Genomic DNA, 26,733 nt, shown 5'->3' with positions numbered 1-26,733 from the left:
ACACTGGGAGTCTGTTATTGACTTTGGATGATACTGTTAACAAGGTATCGGTACTACTGAAGCTAGGCAAGGGAATCTGTTACATTAAAGGAGCACTATGGAGTTTTGGAGAAAAATCAGAATTGTAATTTACGTAATACAAACTCAGTAATAAATATTATTTTCTTTAACTGAATAAACAAGCTGTCTGCGGTCCCCAGAACACTGTCTGAAGCTAGATAGGTGCCAAATATAAAAAGATCTCTGTTAGCTTAAAGGTGCATTATGTAGTTTGGGGGAAGAAATTTTATTCAGAAAAGAAAGATCTTCATCGACTTTCTTTTTTCTGCCTAAACAAACTCTTTGTTTTCACGACTGAATAAACAAACTGACCTTACAGGACAACACAATTTCATACTGTTTGACTTTGTTTATATGTGGCGGGCCCTGCCATTTTTGTAGCTTCAGACAACATTTCAGACTTTATTTTCCTGAGAACAGCTTGTTTATTCAGTAATGAAAAATATTTATATTTATGATTGTGTGTAAATGTTTAAATGTCTCAAACTACACACTGGCCCTTTAACTACAGTTTCTAAACTATTCAATTACATTAATGTTATTATGACAAACATGTCACAAGGATAAAATATTCAACAGGTATCCATCAATCCAAATGTTATCTTCACAGCTTTCTTAACAACACCTTCCCAAACAGACATTAATTCTCTGTGAGGAAGTTACCTCAATGTCTTTTGTTTATCCTGACGACACATAAACTCTGAGTCCTGGTGGTTTCTGAGGTTTGGGAACCTCCGCGTCATGTGATGGTTCAGCAAGTCGCTGTAACTTCAGCTGAAGCTAGTTATTGTTTTAGCTAACAGCTAGCTAACACGAACAAAGTGCTACAAATTGGCTTGCTTCCAAACGTTTTAACCATCGTTAACATTACGTAATGAATGATAGTGGGAAGACATATTTAGCAGGTTAACAATGTAACATAAAGACCGTGTTTAGCCCTCGGTAGCGGTATTTAAGACATCTCCCCTGCAGCTCTTCTCTCTTGCAGTTAACTTTACGCTCCATCTAGTTAAATTATAGTTTCTATGAATGCAGTTTAGGTCTAACCGGAGGGGGGCAGATATTTAACCAGTTAATGTCGATGATTAATAGCGGCATTCTTGGTTTGCCAGCTGCAGCGTCCTGTTTTGTCGGAAATCTGGAGGAAAAAGCGCCACATGCTTTTCTTTATCGCCGCCCCCTCCCCGGCTTGGTCAAATTTGGACAAACGGCCCCGACGCCGCCGCCGCTGCACCTGATAGATTTATCTGCTAAACGTGAACCTACACGTTCTACTGGGCCACCCATGGGTGACTCTGGGAGAAGTTGTTACGTCTTCTCCTTCCTGTCCCTCGGAAACATCATGTCTGTTTTTTCCGATGGATTCACCGTGGCGTCGCCAGCGAAGCACAAGCAGCAACGGAGAAAACAGTGACAGACTGAGAGACATCCTTGTTGCCACAGCAACTAGCCGAACCTCGATTTCCGGTTGGAGGAGCGACATTTCACAATAAGTTTACACGAAGGCGTAATGGTCCAAGCTGTTCTCATGTCCAGAATCATGACTGGCCTCAAACATACACCACTCAAAACTAGTTAGGGATATTGGGATATTTTTGTGTTTCACTCGATTGTTTATACTGTGACATATCTGAATTTTTAAATTTGTGTTTTGTTACTGGATTTGGTCTCCTAAAATTAATCAAAAGTAACTGTCCAAGCAAAAGCTGTTCTGAATATACTAAGCTGAGTTTTGATGTGCAAAATGTTAAAGGGTTCGCAACAAAAAATGTCATCCATTATCAAGTTTATACGGTCTGTATATATAACATGGGCTGATGTTGCATGTGATCCATCAGAGTATGTATTTGTGGTTGTATTGTCCACAGTGAGTTGTGGAATCATTATTGAAATAAGGAATTTCATGTTGCCCCATTCATAAACAATTTCTATTTCCCCTTCATGATAATATGGAAAATTGTCCAAAAAACCCAAATTGTCACATCCTTAGAATTCGATTACAAAAATATGCACATATACCAAAGTAAGTCCACAGATTTATATCTTTGATGTAGGCGTGTGGTAAGTGTGCAGCTGTTCACAACATGATGAGGCTACAGATAGACAGAAATAATTGTACAAATGTATTTCCATTTCTTTTTGAACCATTATAACAAACCAGCAGATAGATCTTTAGATCTATAACTAGAATCCTTCCTCAATACAATTTTCATTTGTGATTGTTGAAAATGTAATTTGCAGTCAGTATCATTTGATACCGTTGACAATGTTTATCCCTCTTAAACTTATTTCACTTAATTTTACATATTTTAGAATCATTATTGTCATACTGTTTCTACATATTGTAATTTATCTGCAGCTATTTCTGTTGACTTACTATGCAAGACACCTGTTCTGTCTGGCCTGTCCCTCCAAATTGAGGGTAGAGGGTGCAGTATTTAGAAAAATATATAAAACCCTCAGATAAATACATGAATAAAATTGTCTCTTCCTGACAAATATGCATGTCACGCTTCAGAGCTGGTTGTCAAATGGTGTGAAAGTTGAGGGAGCAACCTCTTGATGTGTAACAATTTTTTTTTAAGGTCACATCATGAAGGAGCTCTCTAATCGATTGACTAAATGTTGGAGGGGATTTGTTTTTCCATTTGAGCAGTATAATTCTCGTTGCCAGGATTGTAGCGAGAGGTCAGGAGAGGTCACATTTTAATATGTCTTGCCAACAATCGTTCCGTTTTGGGCTCAGTTTTAGTGGGTTTCTATTACTGTTGCACCTTTTTAACTTCCATATCTGCTGCAACTTTAAATTCACGTTCGGAGCTTTTATTGTGAAAATCTCCAAACCGGTAGTCGTTTGGCTAACTGCCGCTAACTGGACTGTGGACACAAAAAACTGCGAAATCAAGGAGAGGGACAGCGCCCAGAATAACTGTAAACCTCTGCTAATTGCGTGGAGCATCGCGTCGGAAATGAGACTCCGGTCATCTTCTCCGGGCTGTCGGACATTAAAACAGAGGTAGGTAACGGCTGCTTTTTCTCCGCCAAGGTCACAAGAAGAAGAAGCCCGTTAAATTTTTTCTCTACATGGTCATGAGTCCGTCCGACGTGAAGTTGCTTTGCCGTGATGTTGTCGACATTGTGTCCGCCAGCTGGCTGTGATTCCCTTCGGTCCCGCTTCTCTCCCAGCTGTTTGCGGCGGTGGCGTGTTAATATTCGGGGCGGTGGAGGTCCTGGTGTGGACGGGAGTGGACTTTTTTTCTGTGGCCTGTGATGCGAGCTCCGGGGAGCTGGGGTGGGATATGTGCGGAATACAAAAATCTGGCCCGACACCGCGTCCCCTAAGTTTTTTTTCTTTTTCTTTTTGCTGTTTGGACTCCATCATTCACTGTTTCGCTGGAGGAAAGAGCTCGGCCGTGATGAGTGAGTGTGTTTATCCGACTCAGTGGCCCTCCTGCCGTCAGGTTAGGCTAATCCAGTAATCTGGAATAGAGGTGGCTGCATTGTATTGTAACACCATTACCCCTCATCCTCCTCCTGCTTCCTCCTGCTCCTCCTCCTCTTCTTCTTCCCCCTCCGGCACACTTGGACCCACAAAGTATGGATGGTCTTGGAGGGGAGGGAGCTGCGTCGTTGTTTATATCTGCACTAAGTATTCAGCCACATACAAGAGAGGCTTAAATGCTGAAACGATTAGTGGATTAGTGAACTTCCAGTAGTAGTTATGATTCATCGCCAACATGACACATGACTTTCTTTTCCCTATTCTGTGACAGAAGGTCAGATCAGACCAGTTTAAGACACCATATAGTTACCGGTACGTAGTGATGTCTGATTTAATGCTGAGACAGTCAGAACACTGATTGACTAAGTAATCAGCATAGAATTAATCACCATTTAGCTAGATAATTGGCTAATGGTTCAGGTCATCAAGGAAGCATTTTGAGTGCCTTTGCCAGATTTAAAGGTGCATCATGTAGATTTAAAACTCAGAAAATTATTATTTACAATACTAATGATGTGATGGCACCAACTCATAAATAGTTATTTCATATATTTACATATAAACAAGCCAGGACAGAGGTGATTAAAGTCCTCAAAACATTGTTTGAAGCTAGTAAAGGAGCTACTGAGAGGGGCCCTGCAAATACAAACACAGTAAACCAGGATTCAACTGTTCATTCATTTTATTCGGACTTGAAAATCAAGCAGTGAAGAATTACTTTCTCTTCTCTTAAAATTTCTTTCCAAAAAAGTCTTCACAGCCCGCCTTTAAACCATTGTCGGTTGAAAATCCTCATGGATTCTATTCGTCCATCGAGATGGGTTTTTGTACTTGTTCACAACTGTTTTTATTCCCAAAACTTACAATTGCAATAACAAAACACAAAATGACGTTTGGATAACTGCACCTATAGAGACAAAATGTATAAATACTAGAACCTAAGAACCTAATCCTAAAGAAAAAAAAACAATAATCTTCAGTTTCAGCCCTGTTCAGTTAATTTAGCTCGTGATCGGTCAATTTGTGAAAAATAACAAGTGACAGTGATAGTGAGCTGTCGGACCAAAGTGCTGCTAGAACAAGGCTGTATGTGCTTGTGCACGCAGAGACTGAGTTTTTTTTTTTTTTCTTTTTTACACGAAAAAACTCCAGTCTTGTGAGGTGATTGGAAACAGTGTCCTCTTTGTTCACTCTGGTCTGTGGAGAGGATTAATCCAGCTAATGATCTGTAATGTAAGGAAGAGGATAAGAGCACATCTGACAGAGAGGAAACTGGGTGACTGGCACTTGAAGTTATCTGGAAAACTCGGTCTACTCAGAGACTGCGGGGGCTTCCTCAGGTACAGCTATTTATGGGTGGGTGGGAGTATGTGAGATCTCTCTCTCTCTCTCTCTCTCTCTCTCTCTCTCTCTCTCTCTTTGATTGTGTGTTCCATCATGATGACTTTGCACTTTCACAGCTCTCCAGGGTGCAAGTTCTGCTTGTTCTTTTGGTCGTTTTTTTGGCAAAAGTTGTTGTTTTCGGGATGTTTCATCCGTTAACGATCTCTGGTATGGCACCTTCTCTTTGCCATGTTCTAACTCTGACCACCTCCAGTTAATCCTCCCAGTGGGCAGCTCGGATTAGAGGTTTAACTGGACCCCCGGCCTGGTGCACCCCGAGTGCACGTCACCTCACCGTGTTGCAGTGGAGCGCAGAAAACACAGCAGGGTGCATACAGCTTATTCTCATGTCAGCAGTGTTATTCCTAATAAGGCTTTGATCATTATGAAACCATAATCTGTGTGTTTTCCATTTCTGCGACTCCAACAGGTGGAACATTTTGATCCCATCTGTTACAAATGAGGCACCTTTCTCTCCTGGTTTTGAGTTTAGTGTAAGACAATGGGGAGCAGATGTCACTAGCTGCTCTGTCCTGGACTAACTCATTCACAGATACGAAGTGTTAATATGGGTTTGGCTCCTGCTTGACAGATTTAGTGTGCTTTAAGTCTGTAATCTCTTTTGTGACTAGATTAGCCCAGGCACGACCCTCCCTTCCTATAGTTTCCCCTGCCTTTGGCATCACGCTAATCTGCCCGTTTAGTAGCTTAGCTCGGAGTAGAAAAAGGGTCAATTCTTACACCCTTGCTCAGAGCGGAGGGATGGTTTTATATTCTAGGGCCAAACTTCTGTGTAGAATTTCCTGTGTAGAGTCAGCCATGAGACTTCCTGTGCTCTGGTGTTGGATGTGAAGAGGGGGGTGGAGAAGTAGGGAAGGAAGGGGAAGAGAAGCAAAAGCAGACTGTACTCCCTTCTGTTGTCAGCGGCAGCCAGTGTGGTTGCTGCATGCACGTCGCTCGACATCACAGACTTTCAACAAAGCAGTGTGGCCAGACCGAGGAAGTGAAAGAGTGGCTTCTATCCTCTTTTCCCCCCATCAGCTTATCCTCCAGTGACTTCTGTAATTATCAGAATCCTTTATAATCACAGAGAATGAGCGAAAACACGTCAGGTACAGTGAAGAATGAGGTGAAGGGGGACATTTTTGTCTCTAATGTTTCTTTTTTGTGTAATTACAGGACATGTCCTTCGGTTTGTTGAAGCCACAGCGCTACACTCAACTCTCCAAGCATGCTACAGTAGTGACAGTATCTCTCTACTCAGCAGGTGAGCTGAACTCTGTCTGTCTCTCCGTCCAGCCAGTTTCCTGGAATAAACCAAATAATCACGAAGGCCTTATCAGAAGTGATCCCATGTTCTATCTCTCTCTGCCTTTGTCTCCCTCAGCACTGTTTGATCCAAGAGAAACGTGCCTTGTAAGGAAGCAGGATGTTCACGGGCTCCACCAAACTGCCACCCACTAAAACCCCCCAGCCCGAGCGGCTGGATGAAGTGTATGCTGCCTTACGCAAAGGCTTACAGTGAGTAAACACATGTCCGGCACTGTTTGCATCGATAGCCGTGGGTGGCTGCCAGGCGGAATTTCACTGCATTCACAGGATACGTCTGCTTTTCAGCCTCAAAATGAAGAAGTAATGGTGATTGGGTTTTTGTTGTTAGGTCGTACCTGCAGGTCCACCAGCTGGAGCTGGACAGTCTGGGGCAGCAGATCAGAGAGAACAAGAAGAACAGTCGTTTGGTGAGATGCTCATGTAGTCAAACCAGTCACGCCAGTATTGACAGTACCGGGCCGTCTTACCAGGCTCTCAGTCAGGATGTTAATTTGATACTTTGTGATGCTGAATGATTTTAGTCTTGTCGTTTCCTCCGCAGGGGTCTTTGTATGAGCAGGATAAGGTGAGTTTCATTCACACCTGTTTTATACAGACATGATTGCAGGAGGTTGAAAATGTACGAGGATTGAAGAGAGGCAAATAGTTTCTGTTTTGTTTGTCAAGTTTAACAATTTGTTTCTTGTTTTGCAGCAAGTGAAAGCCATAGAGAGGTTTATGCGACGCTTGGACTTCCATCTCAGCAAGGTGTGTATGTATGTTCTGTATGTATGTGTTTATTTAAGTTACTACGAGGAACGTTTAACTGGTAATGAAATAGTCTCAGTTTGATACTGATCCCTCTTTATGACCTACATAAGCAAGCAAGACTATTAGAGGCTATTTCTGTTCCTGTGTCCGACTAATCACAGTCCCATAAGTCATAAAATTAAACCTATTTTTGATGGTGGAGCGCTGAGGATGAGCTGAGAGGTCTCACAGCCTGGAGAAAGAAGCTGCTGCTCTGTTGTCTGGTGGCACAGCCATAAAGTTCACTTTGTTTCACCATCGCCATCTTTTGTCCAAAAAAAGAATGTTCCTGTTGTCGCTTTAAATGGTAAAGAGTCCAATCAAAATGTTGTACTGAAACAATACTTGAGTGGACAATGTGTAATGTAAAAATGTACCGGCTGTACAAACCCAGAAATAATAATAATAATTATTACCTGAATCTTTATGATTTTATGGTTTTGCCTCTCAACACTCACACTCATCTGCTCATGTCCAGCTGCATCAGCTGTTTTTAGGTAAAAAAAAAAAAAGAAAGAAAGAAGAAAAGAAAAGCCTCTGATGAATCCACTACTCGTGATGTACTTTGCATCAGATGTCAGACAGACACAGTCAGCGACTAGCTGGTGAATATGGTGGAGCATCTAGCAACTAAACAACAAGATATTTACCTCAGGACTTGCTAGAGATAAAAACAGAGTGATTATTTGACTGAAATTCACAACATTGACTTGAACACAACTCCAAATGAATGCTAATGATGCCTAATGTGCGCTGAATGTGTAAATAGGCAAATGTTTGCTTACACCTTCATCATGGCAAATTTCCATGGTGACGCTGTGTCAGTGCTGCGTTCTCGGCCTGTTCCACTGCTCCTGAGCAGCTGAAAATGCTTCAGTTACACCACATGAAATATGAATCTGATGTTTTCTGTAAATTAACAGTGGCATTCAATCAGTACAAATGTATGATAGTATTAATTTTTGTTCTCTCTTCAGGTGAGAATTTAACATTATATCCATTTGTTGAAACTTGTGTTTTCCAGGTTGAGGAGCTCTACGATGCCTATTGTATACAGCGGCGACTGCGTGATGGAGCAAGTAAGATGGTGGCGGCCTTCAACTCCGCCACTGGCAGCAAAGAGGCCAGAGAGAGCCTGAGTGAAGCCAACAAGGGCTACAGGGAATGCACAGAGGCAAGCGACTGACCTGAGGGCATGGCTCTCACATTATTTTACCTAAAAATAGATGTATCTTCTAAAAATTACATTATTACACGATTAGATTATTTAATCCCTTCCTCTGTTGTGTCTGCAGCACATGTGCTCACTTGAGAGTGAATTAGAAAGCCAGATGGGAGAGTTTCATGTCAAGATGAAGGGTGAGTCACTTTCTACACTCATATGACTTCCTATTTGCTCTCCAGTTCTCATTTTTCTCGTCCATTTCCGATGTTTCAGGCCTCGCTGGCTTTGCACGGCTGTGTGCTGGTGACCAGTATGAGGTAAGAAACACAATTCCAAGCATGCAGACTGGAATCTCTGCATCACATCCGCTTGATCACATCAGCTGTGTTTTTGTCACATTAGGTCCTAATGCGCTACGGGCGGCAACGCTGGAGGCTACGAGGCCGGGTGGAAGTCAGCAACAAGCAGATGTGGGACAGTGAGGAATACATCTTTCTGCCGCTCGTCACGGAGCTGCTGTCAATCAAGGTAATGAGATCAGCTGGTTTTCCTGTTTTGTTTTCGTAGGAAAGGTTTTACTTACCCAACCAATTTTTGTCCACTGGTTTCTTCTCAAGATGTAATTCTTGCAAAAGGAGTCACAAATGCAGAGTTTGATTTTTTTTAAACAGCCAAATAATTTTCCTAAAACAGCTGGATGGATAGTTTTAAGCAAATGTAACTCAAACAGCAGTAAAGTAGTGAATTTGTTGAAGACTATTTTCAGCTGCGTATATTTATGGCAGCAGGAAGCTGTGTGTGGGATCAATTAAAAAAGAATGCCCATCATAACGAAGAAACATGTCTCCTTCTCCTTCAGTGTTTTTTTAATGGTATTTGTTAAAAATGAGAAAAATACATTTTCTCACCAGCCTGCAACTCACTTCATGCAGTCTCACTAAAGCTGCCAGCTTGTGCTAATTGTGAAACTGTGAATCTCCCACGGTCTCGGCCTCTCCTCATCTCTCTGGTGTTTGCTTGTTCTGGTTGTCAAGGTGACGGAGCTAAAGAGCCTGGCCAATCACGTGGTGGTGGGCACCGTGTCCTGCGAAATGCTCGACCTGTTCTGCCCGCTCCCCCAGACGCTTGCCGTGGATATCAACGACCTCGGGACGGTGAAGCTGAACTTGGAGGTCACCTGGAGGTACTGAAACTGCAGCACACACCTGATATGTTTTTATCATTTTAAAAATATTTTTTGGGCATCTTTTGCTGTTTCTTATGTTTTTTCCCCCCTTGGTTTTCAGTCCGTTTGATAAGGATGACCAGACATCATCCACTAGTACAGTTTCCAAACGGCTGCTGTCCAATCAGAGCCCTCCAGACACGCCCTCCATGCGGGAGCAGGTGTTTTATGTGAGTCACATTAAAAGTCATATCCTGTTAGCATTTTCCACCAACATTACCTCCATTTGTTACACCACTTGTTCATAAAAAAATGGTTTGTGAATTCTTTATATGCACACAATTTATTTGCCATATATCTCACTGATGGCTATTATTACTGTCATTTCACTGGCTTGTTCTATTTCAGCTGCTCCCCAACTGCTTTGTCTGTAGCGGTAGCACTGATGTGTGTGAGGATATTCACAGAGGACTGTGTGTGAGGACGTGTGGAGGTGGGAGTAGCGTGCCTAACGCGAGCAGAATGAATGATAGCAGTAGTGTGACATGTGACAGCAGCAGCATGTATGAGCGGAGCTGTGGTCCTTGTAGCTGTTTAATAGTGGTTGAGTAGAGCTCCAATATGTCCCTCCTCTTCCTCACCTCCTGTGAAGAGCGTGCCTCGTGTCGGGCCCAGACAGAGCCGCTGGTCGGCGGAGGCGTTCCATGACATTCTGACGGACAGGACGGCGTCCTTGCGTTGTGATTTTGGCCGCACAGCACCCCGATTCACCTCTGTACAGTCGGTGTGTTGGGACGTAGTTGTAGCTGTAGTTTAGTTTGCAATAATCAAAGAAATAGTAATGACTTGTCAAGCAAAAGTATCAACATATGGAAGTAATTCTACAAATATTTAGTAAATTGAATGAATTGTTAAAGGTCATTTCCAATCAAATCCAGGATACTAACAGAAAAAAGTCTTTATGTTTTGATTTCAGTTTAACCTAAAACCATCAGACATTTTGTCGGCTGCAACATGTGTATACCGCCTTTTTAATTTTATTCTAAACATGAAACAAAACACATACATTGCATTAAATCATTTGTACACTGGAGCCCCGCAGTGTACAAGCCATCTTTTTGTTTCATGTTTTGCTTTAAAAAAAACCCAAAAATTTAAGAACATCTTATTATGACGCATGAAGCAAGATTAAGTCTCTTCCTCATCTATCTGTATCTTGTTTCCTTTCTAGTCTCTGTTAAAGCGACAGGGAGAAATGGAGAACGGAACAGTCTGGTCCAACTCCTCTGAATCATCCGATGACTCCTCCAGTCCAGCCTTGGCTCACCATGCTCAGAGGCTGACGGCCTCCAACATGCTGCAAAGCACCCTGACCACTCAGCTGTCATTCACACCGCACAAGTCCAGTGCTTCAACGCCATCGCTCTCCTCCAATCAAGAGGAGGACGAGACAGAAGCCGGGGAGGTTTTCTCTCAGGCAGATGCGGTGCCTAACGGCCATCTGCAGACTTCCTGCTCGCATAGCCAAGTCGGCGAGAGCAGTCCAGACTGTAATGTAACTGATAGGGCGTCTGTCCAATCAGCTGACCTCTCTGAGGCCTCAGCAGACCTGAGCTGCTCATGCCCTGATGTCTCCTCTGTGCCTCCTGAGTTTGATTTGTCTCAAAGCAGCATCCCACAAGTGTGTGTTTCAGCGGAGGAGGTAAAAGATGACGCATCTGAGGACATATCAGTCCAGACTGGACGGACTGAAGCAGATGCAGGAGAGGGACAACAGGTAGAAGAGACACATCAGTCCGTCCAGGAGTCAAAACAACCAGACGACGCTCCGAAGGTGAGCTCCTGCATTTGTGTTTTTGCCAACTCTAATTTATGATGGTGACATTTAAACACATGCATGTTTCTCTCTGCAGGCTCCTTTTCCTACTTCTTCTAGTTTCAATCAAGAAGTCGAGACAGCCCTTGAAAGTTTTGACTTTCTCAACTGCTCTGACCTCGAGGAAGATGAGGAGGAAAAAGAGGACGAGCAACAACAAGAAAACGAAGAAAAGAAGGAGGAAGAGGATGGTGCTGATGATGATGATAATGATGATGATGGGCAACATGAAGAGAACCAAAATATAAAGGAGGAAGAGAAAGTGGAGGAGGAAGAAAAGGATGAAAAGAACTTTTACTCTGGAGGAAGGTAAGTGTCATCAGATTGTTTTTCTGTGAGAATTTGGACAAAGTGTTGGTCATTTAAGTATTTCATATGAAACATTTCCATCCACGTCACATGACAAGAGACTAGTTCCCATTTCCCCTTTCACTGTGAATATGTCGCATTTACACAATTCATTCATTTATTCAGACCTTTATTTAAACAAGGAGGGGCAATGAGAGCAAGTTCCCTTTTTCAAGGTCACCCTGAATAAAATATATAATAAAATTCATGAATCGAGATGTAATGAGTGAGAACAGGAAGACTGTGTTTTCACACATTTGTCACTGTTAGCACAGCATGACGCAGACATTTCTTGTTTCTTGTGTTCAGGATTTGTCGTTAACAAGTGAAACCATACAAACAAATGAGATCAGCTTCTTTTAAAAGGGCTGAATCAACTGTTTCAGTGCGGAAATTGAGTTTTATTCAGACCTTCCTGACAGTGATGAAGGCTTTGTCACCAAGAGTCTGCAGGCGGGGCGATGTCTCCAAGTCCTAATGATAACATTATATCCGACTCAGCTGCTCGTATTTACAGTCTGAGTGCTGTGATTTTGATGTAGTAATAGATCGTACTATAGATATGGAGTCTTGTGGTTTCTTAAACTCATCATGACCAACTTTATTCAGTTATTCATTTGGGACAACACAGATGGTACATAAATTCTGCTGCTATGGCTTTCTAAATCCAAACAAAGCTAAAGATGTGAGTAGTGTGGGATAATGGGAGATGTTGACTTCATTTCTGAACATCCATTGCTACTGGTATAAACCAAGTGATGTGATATAAATGTTCGCAACCAAGGTCGGGCTATAAAGTTTTATTCATGCTATATTTAGTCAACTTCCCTCCTCACTCTCTGGCTCTCTCCCGGAAGTTCCAGCAGCGCCAGGTGACCAAATGAAACACACCTTGAGTCAAATTACAGATTTTCCCTGGGTTTGAACATTGTTGGAAACATTCAGGATGATTAAACAACACAACTCAACAAATCCTCAGTCATTTTTGTACACTTTAATGCGGAAACAAACACACAAATCAGCATTTCTGTTTCAGTAAGTAATTAATTTTCAACTGCAGTCCTTTGGTGAGGATGTTCTGGAAACTATAAAGTAATAACATTTACATAACGAAGATAAGAAGAGGCCATAAAGACAGCAACAAAACAGGAACTCTTTAGACAGAACACAAGCTACACAGAGCAACAAGAAACAGCAATTAGGAAAATATTACAGCAATACAAAAAGGAAAAACACAGCGAACAGTTCTTATGAAAACCATCTTTTGGTGCAGAGCAGCAACAAACAGTCGACATAAATAAAATACACCATTCTGTTAATCTTGATGAAATATTAAAGGATCTATCTGGTTGTATTTTAGAGAAATGTGTCACATCAGTCTACTTTTTGTCTCCCTTTGCAGTGACGATGAGGAGGCCGGCGGTCTAGAGATCCTAATGGAGGCTCCAGAAGGATTTAGGAACTCAGATGAAGATCGTTTCTCTGAATCACAGGTAATCACAGAATCTGTTGGATTATTTTCAGAGCAGTTATTGTGAGTGTGTTTTCCACATTTGTAATTAAATTGAATGCTAAAAGAAATGTTATTTTTTTAAAAAGGAGTCCAGCGTGGCAGACATGCAGGATTTGAGTCAGATAGAAATGCCGGAGGAGCAGGAGGAGCACAGCGCGGAGAAGGGAGGCGACCAACACGGTGAGAGGCAGCCTGACGGTGAACAGAGGCCGCAGTTGTCCATGTGAACTCAACAGCAAGCGTGAGAAGTTGAATCTTTGTAATCTTTCAGGAGACGACACATCACATGGTCAGGACGAGCGTCCCTCTACTCCCAGCCACTTGGCCACTACTGTCTTCTGATGACAGTGGAACCATAACCAAACCATTTCTCCCAGTCTGATCACCATCTCCCTCTCACTCTGTGGGATTGGAGGCCCTGAGGTTGTTCCACTCACTGCTCAGACAAACGAGCTCTTCCATCACGGCAGAGTTTGTGCACACATTTGCCTTGTTCTGACCAAGAACGATAAACCTCATGACAGAAAGTCCCCTTCAGAATAACTCCCCCCATGAAGTCCTCATTCTTTCAACACACACTCCCATCACATTGCCTGGGTTGAAGTGGTATCCCACTTACGTTTACACTTTCATAAATGGCTCCTGTCGTGAAAATTCAGTGTCCAAAATGTAAACATTTCAGGAACAGCTAAAAGCGGCCTTGTTTCTGGCATTATTACAGTGCATTTATGAAGTCATCCGATCATTTTTTTTTTTCCAAGTTGGTGGATTTCTTCGATCAGAGAGGCGTTCAAATCACCCAGAGTTTCACTACAAGTTTATCAGTATTTGTGGATATGAAAATCTATCAAAGTTATGACTTTTCAGTGTTAAATCAGTGTACAGCCCAAAGCTATTTCAGGGAAGAAAAAAAAAGACTTCATGAGCATGTGATGTTTGTCTGAAGATTTGTGTCGCCGTGCTGTGGACATGAAGTCATTTCCAAACCAGGAATGTACCCTGAAAACTAACAGGATCTTTTCAGTTTTGGCATCAGAGACAGTTAATGAGAACAATCAGAAATACACGAGTGCAGGCGTTATCTTTAAATCAACAACCAGGAGCAGAAGTAGTGTTAGGAATGAATATAAACACTTGAAGAATAGGAGTCAGACTCACTATGGTTCAGTTTTTTACAAACAAGAACAATCTGCAGTGTAAAACTATATTTAAACCTGCATGTGTAGCTGCCTCACACTGCCAGCATGTCTGTATAAAAAAAGCTCAACTGATCAGTTTAGGTTTGTAAGCTAGGCTCCTGCGCCAGGAAGCTATCGGGTCTGTATCTGTGTACAAAAGTCGCCCCATGAGGGCGCTATAGTCTTTCAGCATCATGCTTTATGTTGTTCTACAAAAGCCTCGTCATTCAGAAAGTGCCTCAAGTGACAGAGAAGTAAGGTTTAAAATGCCATGAGCAGGAGAGATCAGGCAAGAGATAACAGTGTTTATTTTCTGAATTACTTTAAGAGTGTGCACAATAAGAGATATTTACTGTTTCATATAAAGAATTGTATATGTCTTGAAAAGTTCAAATGTTTATGTCCAGAAATGTTTAAACTTTATAAAGGTTTCTTTAAAATGAACACGTTGTGCTGTTGTGTTGAATGAATCAGTATGTAGGACAGTAGACATAAGAGAGCAAAAACAACATTTACTGAAGAATTATTTATTTAAAACACATATTTAAATGGAGAGGTTTACTTGTGAACATTAATAAATTATGTGTTTCTGGTGCTCTATGAATTTCAGACCAAATAACTGAATGTCAAAGGACAATAAGGCACTTGTAACAAACGCTGTGGTTTTGTTCAGGCAAACAAACGATGTGTGCAGATACTTAAATGAACGTTGAGAATTTGTGTTAATTCAGCTGTATGTTGGCTTGTTTTTTAACGGTTTCTGTCAAAGAGGTAAAACAGGGAAACACATCCCTGGTGAATTCATTAAAAAACACATAATCTAATAGAAAAACAAGCGATCAGTCAAAATACCAGTAAAGTTTAGAAGACCACTGTGACACATTTATCTAACAAAGCATCAATATCACACACATCTGTTCTGCAAAACTCAAAAACTTGACTCTCACTATTGTCGTTAGCAGTGACATGTAAACCCAACAGTGCAACTCCTCTGAGAAAACACAACAATGTCATAAATGATTAAAATGATCCTAATGGAAACCCAATAATCCTGAGTGTCATCTACACAGACTGAACTCTACAACACTCTCAGTGCAATGAAACATCACAGATAAACAGCATGAGTTTTAAAAAAAACAACAAAAAAAAAACAGCCCATCTTCTAGTTGTTTTCTTTTTGTTCCACTTCTCTGAAAATATAACAAAGAAAACATATTTGAATATTATTATGACAGTAGTGTTTAACTTTTAACAGTTTGATGTTTAGGTTTCATATTTTTATTTGAGAAGGTGTCATTTCTGGGGATAAGAGGGACATGTTGAAGGTTTCAATAAATGATCATTTGTTTAATTATGTGATTCCAAGTACTGTTATTGTATTAACAAAAGAGCAATTTACATAATGCTATTTGGAAACCCTTATGCCCAGTTTCCTAATAACAAGGTTACATTGATTTATCATTTAACAACAGGTTGAGCTTGAGTACTCTTTAGCTATGTTACAGAAAAGGAAACTTACATGGAGGATTGTGGAGGATGAATCGACAATGATGTGTTATTATTATGTTTTATATTGTTATACACACATAGCTGTTATTGTGCATGTGTTAAACTGGGTGATGATGATTCTGATGTTTCAGCTGTTTACTAATCAGGGCTGAATCAGGGGTCATAGTGAACAAATGTGTGACAATGTTTCCAGCACTAAGACCATCACCTCAAACAATAATAACTATCATATGAGAATACTGAAGTTCATTTTACAATGTTGACTGAATATTTGTGTACCAAAAACAGTTTGGCAACCCTATGGTACCCTTAAAATTATTTAACGGGAAAGTGGAGCTGCAGAGGATGCAGCTATAAATGTGAAATTTAGGGTCATAATATACGTTAATATACCAGGGTGTCATGATTCTCTGAATAAGCGATTCAATTTGACTTTTAATTTCAAGACCAGGATTCAATTTGTCTCTATTGTATCTGGATTTGAAAAGATCAACAGAACACTGAATAGTTGTCCTTACTGTCAAACAAACATTTTTATGTCCTTTAAAACAATGGATTTTTCAACAACAGCTTGATTCTTTTTTTCTGGTGGCTTTTTGGAGGTGAGGTGGAGGTTTAGGAAAATTCAAATTATATTTTCCAAAAATAAAGACTCCAGGGTTCATCAAAAAAATAAAAACTACCCTTCAGTAATCCAACAATAAACAACAAAACTCAGTTTGTTACCCAGTTTGGGCTTTCAAACCTGTACTAAGTAAACCATCCCAAACAAATCAATAAATAAAGTGTCTCTGGGAATTAAATCCATTCAGGTCAGTTCATCCAAGAAAACCCTTTGAATTCAAAAAATGACCTAACAAACACCAAGAGCCACAAAGCCAGTTAATAACATAATGTGTCACTGAAAATGTTATTAAGAGTGAATGAAATAAAAAAGTAAATTCAATATATAAAATGCAGAGTAAGGTTTTGGACTCTGTGATGTGAAACCAGATTATGTTGTTGACCAGACCTACACAGAAGCATGTCTTCATATTTGTTTCTGTCCTCACCTAAAAACTGAGCGGCTGCTCCAGCGACCCTCCCAGCTGCAGTAAAGCCCGACTGAGTCCGTCCTTCAGCACAGAGTAGTCCGGCTGCTCAGAGAACTGCAGAGTCATCACTGTGGTCAGGTATGTTTGAAATGCACCTACATCATTACACACACACACACACACACACACGGAGAGAAATATATCGGCAAAGGACACATAATCAAACACTTCTTTTATTTTAATGGCAAATAAATGTGTGCAAGAAACATTTTAACTCACTGGAGACTCTCTTCTTTCCAAAGCAGTGGCTCAACAGGGCAGGAACATCCTCAATGTACCTACAATCAGAACTCTTTTGAGTAATTTACATGATCCTGATCTTGAACAACTCATTTGTTGTTAACACGCTCTCACCTCTGTTTCTGTGTGGCTACCTGGTCCGGCTGAGTGACAGCCGTCCACGGCAGTGTCCCTGTGTGCCAGCGCAGCATGCAGTAACCAAGAGACTGCAGGTCACTGCGTCGAGATGGAGCTGAAAGGAGAAAACACAAACACACTAACATCTGTTTTCCCTTAAAGATTTACCCTGATACATGAACATCACCTTGTTTTTTTGGTTTATATAATCAAACAACTAAAATGCTGGAAGAACTCTCACTATCAGTTCCACAAGAAAAATCGAATGTGTCACATTCTGTGAAGCCTGCATGTGACGGCTCTGCAGGCAGAAGGATTGTGGGAGGAGTGCAGGTGTATCTCGTTGAGGGAAGAAAATAGGAGTGTTTTATTTACAGTAGCTGGTGGAGTGAAATGATTCCCTGACTGTGACTGAGACAAGAAGATCAGTGAAGCACAAGACTGACTCACCTGCTCCCTTGTGTGTGTCCAGGCTGATGAACTCGATGGTGCCCTCATGTGGCGTCCTGCTGGCTTCACGGTACTCAACATGTTGTCCACCTGGACAGAACCTGAAAGCATGGCAGTATCCTACCAGATATACCTAAACACACACAGAAGCAAAGAGTTGTCAGCGTAAAAACACATTTAAATTGTCACTGACAGATTACAGTTTGTACTACAGGACGTTTCTCACCTGTGATTTCTGTCCTGGTTTGATGTAAATGTTTTCTGCATTTATATCAGCGTGAACATACTCATTTGAATGGATATACTGCAGAACATCCAACTGCAAAAAGAAAGAGGTTATTGTTTATTAAGTTATGGAGGATTATAGTTATTAACAAGTTCTGGATCTTGTGTTTTCTGGCAACTAAAATTAAGACCTATTTAATTAATTGCAAACTATTTAGATAATCAGTTAATCACATAAAAACAAAAACAAAAAACAAAAACAAAAAGGTCAAAATTCCACCTTCATGAATGTGACTATTTTCTGGTCTCTGTTCTCCTCTATGACAGTGAAGTAAATATATTTTGGTTTTGTACAAAATACATTTTATATGCCAAAAAACTAATCGAAACAATAATCGACACATTAATCACATGAAAATAATCGATAGTTGTAGACCTAGTTTACACTCACTATTCTACAGGCGAGCTGCAGGACGACTTTCTCAGACAGAAGCTCATCTTCTTCCTCCATGACAGACTGCAGAGACTGACCCATGTCTGGGAAAATCAAAAACCTATATAAAAAAAAATGTTTCAAAAGGCCGAATGTCAAGTTAAAGTAAAATCTATTTTATTCATATGTGTGTACATTTTGACAGATACACTTAATACACACCTGTAGGAATCTGCATGAGGACCGAAGCCAACACAGGAAGGAATCCCAAGAAAATCCAACTTGTTTTGTTTGATCCACTTGTCCACTAGAGAGAGACGGTGGGAGGATTATCATGTGTGACACAATATGTGTTTGTTTCCCCAAAGACCAATCAGAACTGCAGCTCAAAAGACGGCATGATGGGACTCCTCTTGCGCAGCCCTGCTCTTGTGATATTGTGTAACTAGATCACATGACAAACTGTCAGAACCTTCCTTACTGTTTATTTCACGCTGTTAATGTTTGTGGTTCTGTTTCTAATTTTCTGTTGGTCACCTGTTCATCAGACTACTACAGCCAAAAATAAACACTGAACAAATTGTAAACAGTGATATAAATATTGCTGCAACTTCTGTTTAACTACAGCGCGCCTTTCACAACAGACAGAAAATCTCTTTAATCAGGAGCAATACACTTGTGTTCTTGAACTAAAAGAGCTGCTTTGAGGAAACATACTGAACCCTCACCAGTTGCAGGTTTAGCAGCTCTCTGCAGGAAGTTCTGCTCATTAAAGATTCTCCCATCTTTAGCTCCCTGAGAGGAAGAGAGATCAAATAAACTTTATTGATCCTACTCAGGGAAACTGAAGAGCTGAGGGAGCACTGGTTACAGGAAATTGAGAACAATTGAAAACCATCAGTTTGACGATGAATACAAAAGAGGCACCTCAGAGGATTGTTGTAATAATAATTCAGCATTTTTTACAACAGAGTTTCATAAATGTTGACTATGAGTCTCGAGGTAGCACTTACCAGTTTGAGGATGTGATTTGATTCTTTGGAACTGGGTCGTGAAACTGTTTGGGCCACTGAAAATAAAAAAAAATAAAAAATCATTATATACGCGTTTCTACAATTAAAGGTTGGCAGAGTTGCTTGTTACATCCTGCTATAGAAAACTTCAGCTCAATCCCCTGAACTAGGCCTCTCTTTGTGTATTCTAGTAAGAAATGTGCTTTAATAACTATATTCAAGCTGATTTTATGGATTCAAGACACTATTTTAATTTTGACTTTGTTGTAAACAGCAGTGTAAACATAACAAGGTCACTAACTACTTATAAAACTTCACGTTTTCACATTTTAAAAACAATTATTTTCATTATGGTAATTGCTTCACTTTTACAGTTTCTGAATGTATATTTCTTTTTTTGTGGTTTATTATAATGTGTCTGTTTTAAGATATTTGACAGGTAATGTGATGGCTGAGGGATGATCATCAATATCCAATCTATCTAATTGTACGTTTAGTTTACTTGTAAATACGTCCTGAATGCAGCTTCACCTTCGTAGAGGAGTTCCGTCGTACACTGACTGAGCAGTTTCAGCAGCTTCCAGTTCTTGCCCACTGTGTCCGTCACTTCTTCACCTTCCTGAAGCGGCTCCACAGCCGGCACATGCTTTGCCTTCTTGGCTTTGCTTTTTGCTGTAGCTGAAAATGCAGACGTAACATGACCAACCAATTATGTTCCACAACTATATCATTTGTCACTCTTGGCTTCTGACACCCTGGTGTGTGTGAACAGGCTGACTAAAAAACAATCATGCAACAATAAACAATGTGTACTTGTCCTTTTACAGTAATATGTCACAGTCAGTGACTGAAAACACAGGAGAAGAGGATGAATGCTATTTTAAAAGGATATATGTCTCAGATCACTCAGACTCCAAAGTTTAAGTTTTTTTTTTTACATAAAATCCCTCAAGTACCACCTTTTAAATTTAGGGTGCCCATTTACACATTATTTATTTTATGCTACTAGTACGCACACAGTGTACCATGACAAGATTAACCACATGTCTGGCTTGTGTTTTGTAAACTGCCCCTCACCTGAAAACTGAAACCCCCTGGTTGTCTTTCCTCTCAGAAACGAGGGTATCCACTTCAAAATCTGCAACTGCAGATGGTGTCTTGTGATTTTTCTATGTTGAGAGGAAGCTGCTTCCCCTTATTTCTGTCAGCTTGTAGTGGGACTGACTTTATTCACTCACTCACCCTTTCACTTGATAAAATACCAGTACCAATTCATGCTGTGTGGCAGTAGCGAAAGTTTTCACTCACCTCTAAATGGTGACCTGGAGATTGGAGAGGAAACAGGGGAAGTCACGGCCACCGGACATCCGTCTACTGCCGATTCTTCTGCTTTCTTACTTGTTTTATCAGTCAGCTTCTTTCCATCTTCTGCCTGCTTCTTAGCAGGGCTGGAGAGTTTTGCCTTTCCCCTGACTGAATATGAATCAAGGCACAGTCCAGAATAATGAGAGAAAAGATTATGACAGAAAACAGGAGAAACACTACATTTTTCATGTGGAATATCTTCTGTTTGAGCTCACCAGGTCGAGGGGATTTTGCAAGAGGAGAAGAGGAAGACTCTACAGTTGGCTCTACTGATGCATCAGGTTTAAAAGTGACTGTGTGCTGCTTTGTAGGAGTTCTAGCCAATCCAACACCACGGTCTGTTGAAACAAATCAAAAATGTTTTTGTTCCAAAGGAAGGCATCAGCTGTAAATATTCAAGCTGAAATTATTTTATTTACACCAGTGCCACACTGATACAGCATATCTCTGTACTCATATTCTCACAACATATCTCAAAATAGCTGCTTCCCCACCATTTAAGTTACCTTCTGTCTTGTCATCTCTGACCGGTTTAGTGGGGAGCACCACAGGTGAAGTGGCAAGGTTGAATTTAACATCCTTGTCCAGTCGTAGGGAGTTACGGGTCTTTCGGAGTGCAGGACGAGGTGTTAGTGGAAATGATGTAGTGCAAGCATAGGCTGTGAAAAGAGAGAATTTGTTAGGTGTACTATCTATGGAATACCAAGTTACTCATGAAAAAATCCTGGCTAAGATATTTACCTTTACTCTCAGTGGGCTCAACACTTGCACTTGAAGCAACAAGGCTTGTGTTAACTACTGATATTGCAGCTTCACCACTCTTGAGTGGAGTGCGACTTAAAGAAGCTGTCGAGCTCACGGTTATAGGTTCATCAGGACCAGGACTCGGAAGCTTCTCTCCACACGATGGACAGAATCTGAATCCAGGCTGCAACTTTGTCCCACACTGAGGACAGAACTGGAAAGGCATTCTACAAGAATAAACACAAAGAGACACACACAAACACAAAATTAAACAACAAACTTCACTTCAGCAGGTGACGTATCTTTTGGGTGTAATCCTGTCTATGGATCTAAAATGAACCAATTTCACCAGAGAAATACACACAAACCAGCTGTTATCCTCCCCAGATTGATTAACAGGGAGGCGTACAGTTATTGTGTGAATGTGCTCGTAACAACGACGAAAATCATCACTTATAATCAACCGAGATACACTTGTTATTCTGTCCGTCCATGTATTGACAGCCATGAGGTCTACTGCCATGGAGATATATTATGAATTGCCATGGCAACTCAATTACAGCAAAACTCGTCTTCCTGTTAACACATCCAACCAGACAATATTAGACGTAATGAGATGACTGAACAGAGTTAAAAGAAAATACATTTTACGCTAGCTAAAAATAAAAAGAGGCAATCTGCTCTCATGACAGCTTACTTTAACTAGTTAAGCTAGCCAGCTATCATTAGCACTGAACTGGAAATATGACATATAAGACGATAACTCAACAATTTGAGTTAAAAGTCTTGTCTGTTTTCTACACGAAGTTCTTTCATCTTGCGTCAGTTTTGTGTGTTAATAAAAGCAATCAATTGAACGAACAGCCTGACGTAAGCTAGCGAGATAGCTAACATACTAAAGCAGACTTTAAATTAATAAAAATGTAACTCGTCAGAATTCTGCTTTTAAGCCCCGACCTTTCAGTAAAACTGGAATCTGGGTAAAACAAATCTTTGCATTTAATTCAAAAGTTGCCAAAACAAACAAAACTGTCAGAAACCTTCCTGAGTACTCCTCCTGCTGCTTCTTCTTCTTCTTCTTCTTCGCTGGATAATCAACGCTGCACTTGGAGCTGTGATGAGGAGGTGCTGCCCCCCTGTGGGGATTTAAAGCAGCTGCAGCCAACATGTTTTCTAATGTACAGGTGAAACTGTAATAAATAAGCTCTTGGAAAAGATGGATTTCTTTTCCACCACTGATGATACGAAAATTAAATCATGAGAGATTCAAAAAGTAAACAACATTAAATGGGATTATTTTCGAGATTTTATTTTCATGACATTAATAGTCTTTAGGTTAAATCATATCAATTAATTGAATTGGTAGCACATAGTCTCCTGGTAAATTGTTGACAAATCCAGGACGATCTGCTGTAAATCATAAAATAATTTGTAAAAATGTTTGAATAAAAAAATGCCTTGCCTTTGCTGGGTTTGGTGCATAAATCAGAGAAAGAATAATGGCTTTCAAATCTGGATGTTCTGTCTTTTTTTCTATCCTGAATTAGTAAATGTTTTCCATACAATAATGAAATTACTGTGTAAAGATCAAGCATTTTACATGTAATATTTTTTGCTCCGTTTTGTTGTATGTATTAAGGTTGTAGGGCCCACTGATAAAGGCTGTGATAGTGTGTGCATATGTGTTGGTATCAGAAGGTATTGATATGATTTTGTATTTTGTATTGTTTTGGTGCGATTTGGTGTAATTTGTTTTTATCCAGAACAAAAGAAAAGAAAATGTAGATGTTTCATTATTAACACACTTCACAGATTAACGATGCCTAGGAACAGGACCTGGTATAAATGGCACTTACATGAAATCAGATACTGCTTCAAGTAATACATAAATAAAAAAATTTATTTTTGGACATAATTTACACATTTTGCATATGAAACTGTATGGCACAATTATAAAACATAACATATTTCAAATTAGTCTTATTAATAAAATCAGATTCAATTTCAGTAATAGATTTTCATAACTGTGGATTGAAACTGTGAGTGAAAAAATATATTCGGTGTCTTAACTAAAAACACATTCACTCCTTAATAGAAAAACAGTGTGATACAAATAATGTGGATTTGCGTGTAATACTTAACAGTTGGGACAAACCATTACAGCGTTTTACAGGGTGCACATACTATTTTTGTAAGATATATATATATATATAGAAGATCACACCCGAAACAGTAACCACATCCAGTAAAATTATAACATATTGCTGTGTGAAATAGCACCGTTGCTCTTTTTCCCTGAAGTCCAATGTTTTATTAGGGGAAATTAATTTTTGATAATTGTCATGGAGATTGTCGGCCCACCACCATAACAATAAAATACTGTGGGAACTTATTTTTATTCATAATAATCTTGGGGCCACAGCACAAGGTGCAAGTATTTAGGCTCTGACCTAATGAAATATAATTCCATACAATACATTACAAGTCAATGATGATGATAATAATATTAGAAATAATAATAATGATACTATGGGTGGAGTTATTTAATATTCATAAGCTCTGACTCTTGGGGCAGCAGAGGACAGTCATGAAACTTCATCTTCATGGTGGAGGCAGGAAAGATTTGCCTAGTTGTTTTAAACATCTATAAGTAGTTGCTAGGAGTCCTTTTAAACCGAAGCACTGAATTAAACATTACTAAATGTCCCCAAACAAAGTTTTTAGTTTAAAAGGTAAATCTAAATGTAGCGACACATTTTGTCCAAACAGTCAAAATACAATATTTTTATTTCTTTATTTATTGTGTGGGTTTCTGTACAGCAGGATACTCTACCTGGGTTCCTGGAGTTATTGCTCAGTCTTCAATTACGCTTTTTTCAAAAACGCATTTTTTCTTCTTATTAAAAACAACTGAGCATTAAAGATTCTAACTATCTGCAGAACGTGTACAGTACATTCGAAAGTATAGGTGACTCAGTCAAACTGCAGTCCATAATTCTCGCTTGGAGGCACAAGAACAACTACTGATCTCGACAATAAAATAAATGAGTGTTAATCGTCCATCTAACGTCAGATTGGCAACATTTTTCAAGGCTGTGGCTCTGGTGAGATTGCAGCCTGACGGTAGAGCATCGGTAGTATATCACTGGTTACCTAAAGTTCTCTATAAATACATCCATCCGCAAACTTCTCTCTATCAACAAACCTTGACTGCAGTCAATATTTATCTGACAGCAGGAAGAAAAATAAAAGTGGCATTTTTGAGTTAATTGCAGTGTGAATCTACGCTAACCTTACAGCAAGTAAAGAGTATTAACAGTGTAATAGACAGAGCAGCTCAGACTGCTTCGACTTGGTGCACAAAGTTCATACCTGATAACATGATCATCATATCTAGTTGATGACTGAAGTTGAATATTTCAGCCATATGTTATAACAAATAAACATCCCACACTCCAATATGAATTAATTGTTCAAAAAACAAATCATATTAATTGAAATGAAATGCCCATATTTGAGAGGCACTTAACTCTGACAATTAATATAGCATCTCAATGAAAGTATCAGTAATGCACTGGTTTGTGGGGTAATATACAAATAATGTCAAGGTTTACCCGACATAGAACACAATATATGTGTAAATATTTATATATGTACTCCCAACTTGGATGTCTTCCTATTTTTTCAACACTATGATGGACTCAGATGTTTGACCACAGTGGCTCCTCGTCATTCTAACATGCACATTTGCTCTTGTCAGAACTCTCTGAGAGGTCTGGGTTGGCGGCTCCATTAACTCGGACAGTCCCGTCAGGGATCCAGGACTTGTCAACACATCGTTCCATCCTCTTCATGATGAGATCCAGCAGGATGTCAACTGCCTGGCTGACGTTCTGTCCGTTTGCAGCACTTGTCTCAAAGTATGGGATTCTGCATGGAGGGAAAACATTGGTTATAAACACAGAACCACTGACTGCTGCTACCAGTTAGAATCCAACAGAAACTGAACTTGGTTTAGAGGGAAAAAAGGACATTTGATATTTTGAGGTTCCCTAAAAAATATCTGTTTTTTTGGTAAAGGTGTGTCCAGCAGGATATTTTACATGTATGAACAAATATTTGCCTTTCCAGGAGGACCGATTTAGTGCGACAATCTCCTGCATAGACTTGGGCAAACAATACAGCCACTGCCTTCTTGACAAACACTTGAGGGAGAGGTTCATGTACAGATGGATCAAAACTAAGACATACCCATACTTCTCTGCCAGCTCACGGGCCTCATCTTCAGACACTGCTCTCTGATCTGTCAGGTCACATTTGTTGCCACACAAGATGACATCTGGACTTTCACAGTATGCATGAACCTGTAACTGACCTGAGAGATGCATTCAGAGACTTAGTGTGTTTTCAGTCCTGTTTTAATCTGTAATATCCTTAGATTTCCAATCTGTGTTATATTCACCTAAAAACAGAAAGTAGTAGTAGCTCAGGCAAGAATAAAATGAAGATAGAAAGGCATTCATAACTGGAAAATTACATGTTTAATCACAAAATATGTTGGGTTTAACAGCAGCTTACATGAGCCAGACACAAAGAGTGTTTCAGTTATCATTCACTTAAAATATTTCACCAGTCAAAAAGGGATTCAACTCTCTAAAATGTCCCATGGACTTAAATATTTTCATAGTTATACCAACTCAGGTGTCTTTATTATAAAACCATTTAATTACTATATTCACATACATTACATTTAATTAATTACTTAACATGTACATTTAGTGAGACACATTAGAGGACATACTCATCCAGTTTCTGACGTTGAGGAAGCTTTGTTCATTTGTAAGGTCAAACAGGAGGAGGAAACCCATGGCGTCTCTGAAGAATGCAGTCGTTAAACTCCGAAACCTGATACCATTCAGGAAGTAAAGCACATGACAAATACAATTAGTAGAGGAAGAGACATACTTTAAAATAACTGAAGAAAAGACTAGGTTGACACAGTCTAAAGTACTTCATGTACCTCTCCTGTCCTGCAGTGTCCCACAGCTGCATGTGGATCGTCTGGGTTCGACCTGAAGTTCCATCCGGACCTGATGATTTGTACATCTGAGTGAAACAGAGACAAGTGAGGTTAATCTAAATGGATGTTCTCTGCACTAAATACAACAGATTTTAAACATAATATTGACCACTACAAAACCAAAAAGATAAGACAAAAAAACAATGCAAATC

At 39.9% G+C, this 26,733-nt stretch overlaps 3 protein-coding genes across 12 annotated transcripts in view; 1 reads left to right on the top strand and 2 right to left on the bottom strand.

The window, feature by feature from the left end:
- Positions 1–2,909: 2,909 nt before the first annotated feature.
- On the top strand, positions 2,910–14,755 carry LOC119018647 (rho family-interacting cell polarization regulator 1-like). The gene is made up of 17 exons (XM_037096479.1): positions 2,910–3,076; positions 6,125–6,212; positions 6,333–6,466; positions 6,606–6,684; positions 6,819–6,842; positions 6,971–7,024; positions 8,091–8,240; positions 8,362–8,425; positions 8,505–8,548; positions 8,634–8,759; positions 9,266–9,414; positions 9,518–9,626; positions 10,628–11,230; positions 11,310–11,581; positions 13,023–13,113; positions 13,220–13,313; positions 13,405–14,755. Exons 3-17 carry the CDS (start codon positions 6,375–6,377, stop codon positions 13,473–13,475), a joined length of 2,022 nt encoding a protein of 673 aa, XP_036952374.1. The 5' UTR covers positions 2,910–3,076; positions 6,125–6,212; positions 6,333–6,374; the 3' UTR covers positions 13,476–14,755.
- Positions 14,756–14,822: 67 nt separating this feature from the next.
- vrk3 (VRK serine/threonine kinase 3) lies at positions 14,823–22,666 on the bottom strand. Of its 6 annotated transcripts, none has more exons than XM_037096482.1 (16): positions 22,542–22,666; positions 21,499–21,728; positions 21,264–21,416; positions 20,973–21,095; positions 20,701–20,865; positions 19,924–20,070; positions 19,393–19,448; positions 19,108–19,174; positions 18,602–18,686; positions 18,398–18,500; positions 17,948–18,040; positions 17,722–17,854; positions 17,269–17,386; positions 17,134–17,192; positions 16,873–17,009; positions 14,823–15,501 (listed from the first exon to the last, which is right to left on the bottom strand). In XM_037096482.1, exons 2-15 carry the CDS (start codon positions 21,725–21,727, stop codon positions 16,873–16,875), a joined length of 1,668 nt encoding a protein of 555 aa, XP_036952377.1. In that variant the 5' UTR covers position 21,728; positions 22,542–22,666; the 3' UTR covers positions 14,823–15,501. The 6 variants fall into 6 exon arrangements, with proteins under 6 accessions (XP_036952377.1, XP_036952378.1, XP_036952379.1 ...); XM_037096483.1 differs by having other exon boundaries at positions 22,459–22,562; XM_037096484.1 differs by lacking the exon at positions 22,542–22,666 and adding an exon at positions 21,870–22,024.
- Positions 22,667–23,383: 717 nt separating this feature from the next.
- The window catches only part of rab27a (RAB27A, member RAS oncogene family), a 10,819-nt gene continuing 7,469 nt past the window's right edge, over positions 23,384–26,733 (bottom strand). For all 5 annotated transcript variants that reach the window (XM_037094342.1, XM_037094343.1, XM_037094346.1 and 2 more), the window contains exons 3-6: positions 26,522–26,607; positions 26,303–26,406; positions 25,753–25,876; positions 23,384–25,431 (exon numbers count right to left, since the gene is read on the bottom strand). In XM_037094342.1, coding sequence (XP_036950237.1) covers positions 25,236–25,431; positions 25,753–25,876; positions 26,303–26,406; positions 26,522–26,607 — 510 coding nt within the window. In that variant the 3' untranslated portion in view covers positions 23,384–25,235. The remainder of the gene's footprint in view (positions 25,432–25,752; positions 25,877–26,302; positions 26,407–26,521; positions 26,608–26,733) is intronic.

This window comes from Acanthopagrus latus, chromosome 4, assembly GCF_904848185.1.
Source record: "Acanthopagrus latus isolate v.2019 chromosome 4, fAcaLat1.1, whole genome shotgun sequence".
In the NCBI taxonomy this organism is placed as follows: Eukaryota; Metazoa; Chordata; class Actinopteri; order Spariformes; family Sparidae; genus Acanthopagrus; species Acanthopagrus latus.
Note: the sequence above shows the minus strand (reverse complement) of the source record. Positions and strands in the feature narration are given on the sequence as shown.

Excerpts from the sequence above, each read along its gene's own strand:
- LOC119018647 (XM_037096479.1), top strand. The coding sequence starts at position 6,375 with ATGTTCACGGGCTCCACCAAACTGCCACCCACTAAAACCCCCCAGCCC. Across the intron at positions 8,549-8,633 it reads GTGCTGGTGACCAGTATGAG|GTCCTAATGCGCTACGGGCG; the intron begins GTAAGAAACACA and ends TTGTCACATTAG. Across the intron at positions 9,415-9,517 it reads AACTTGGAGGTCACCTGGAG|TCCGTTTGATAAGGATGACC; the intron begins GTACTGAAACTG and ends CTTGGTTTTCAG.
- vrk3 (XM_037096480.1), bottom strand. The coding sequence starts at position 21,995 with ATGGACGGACAGAATAACAAGTGTATCTCGGTTGATTATAA. Across the intron at positions 18,687-19,107 it reads AGCTGCTAAACCTGCAACTG|TGGACAAGTGGATCAAACAA; the intron begins GTGAGGGTTCAG and ends GTCTCTCTCTAG. Across the intron at positions 17,193-17,268 it reads GTAGCCACACAGAAACAGAG|GTACATTGAGGATGTTCCTG; the intron begins GTGAGAGCGTGT and ends TTCTGATTGTAG.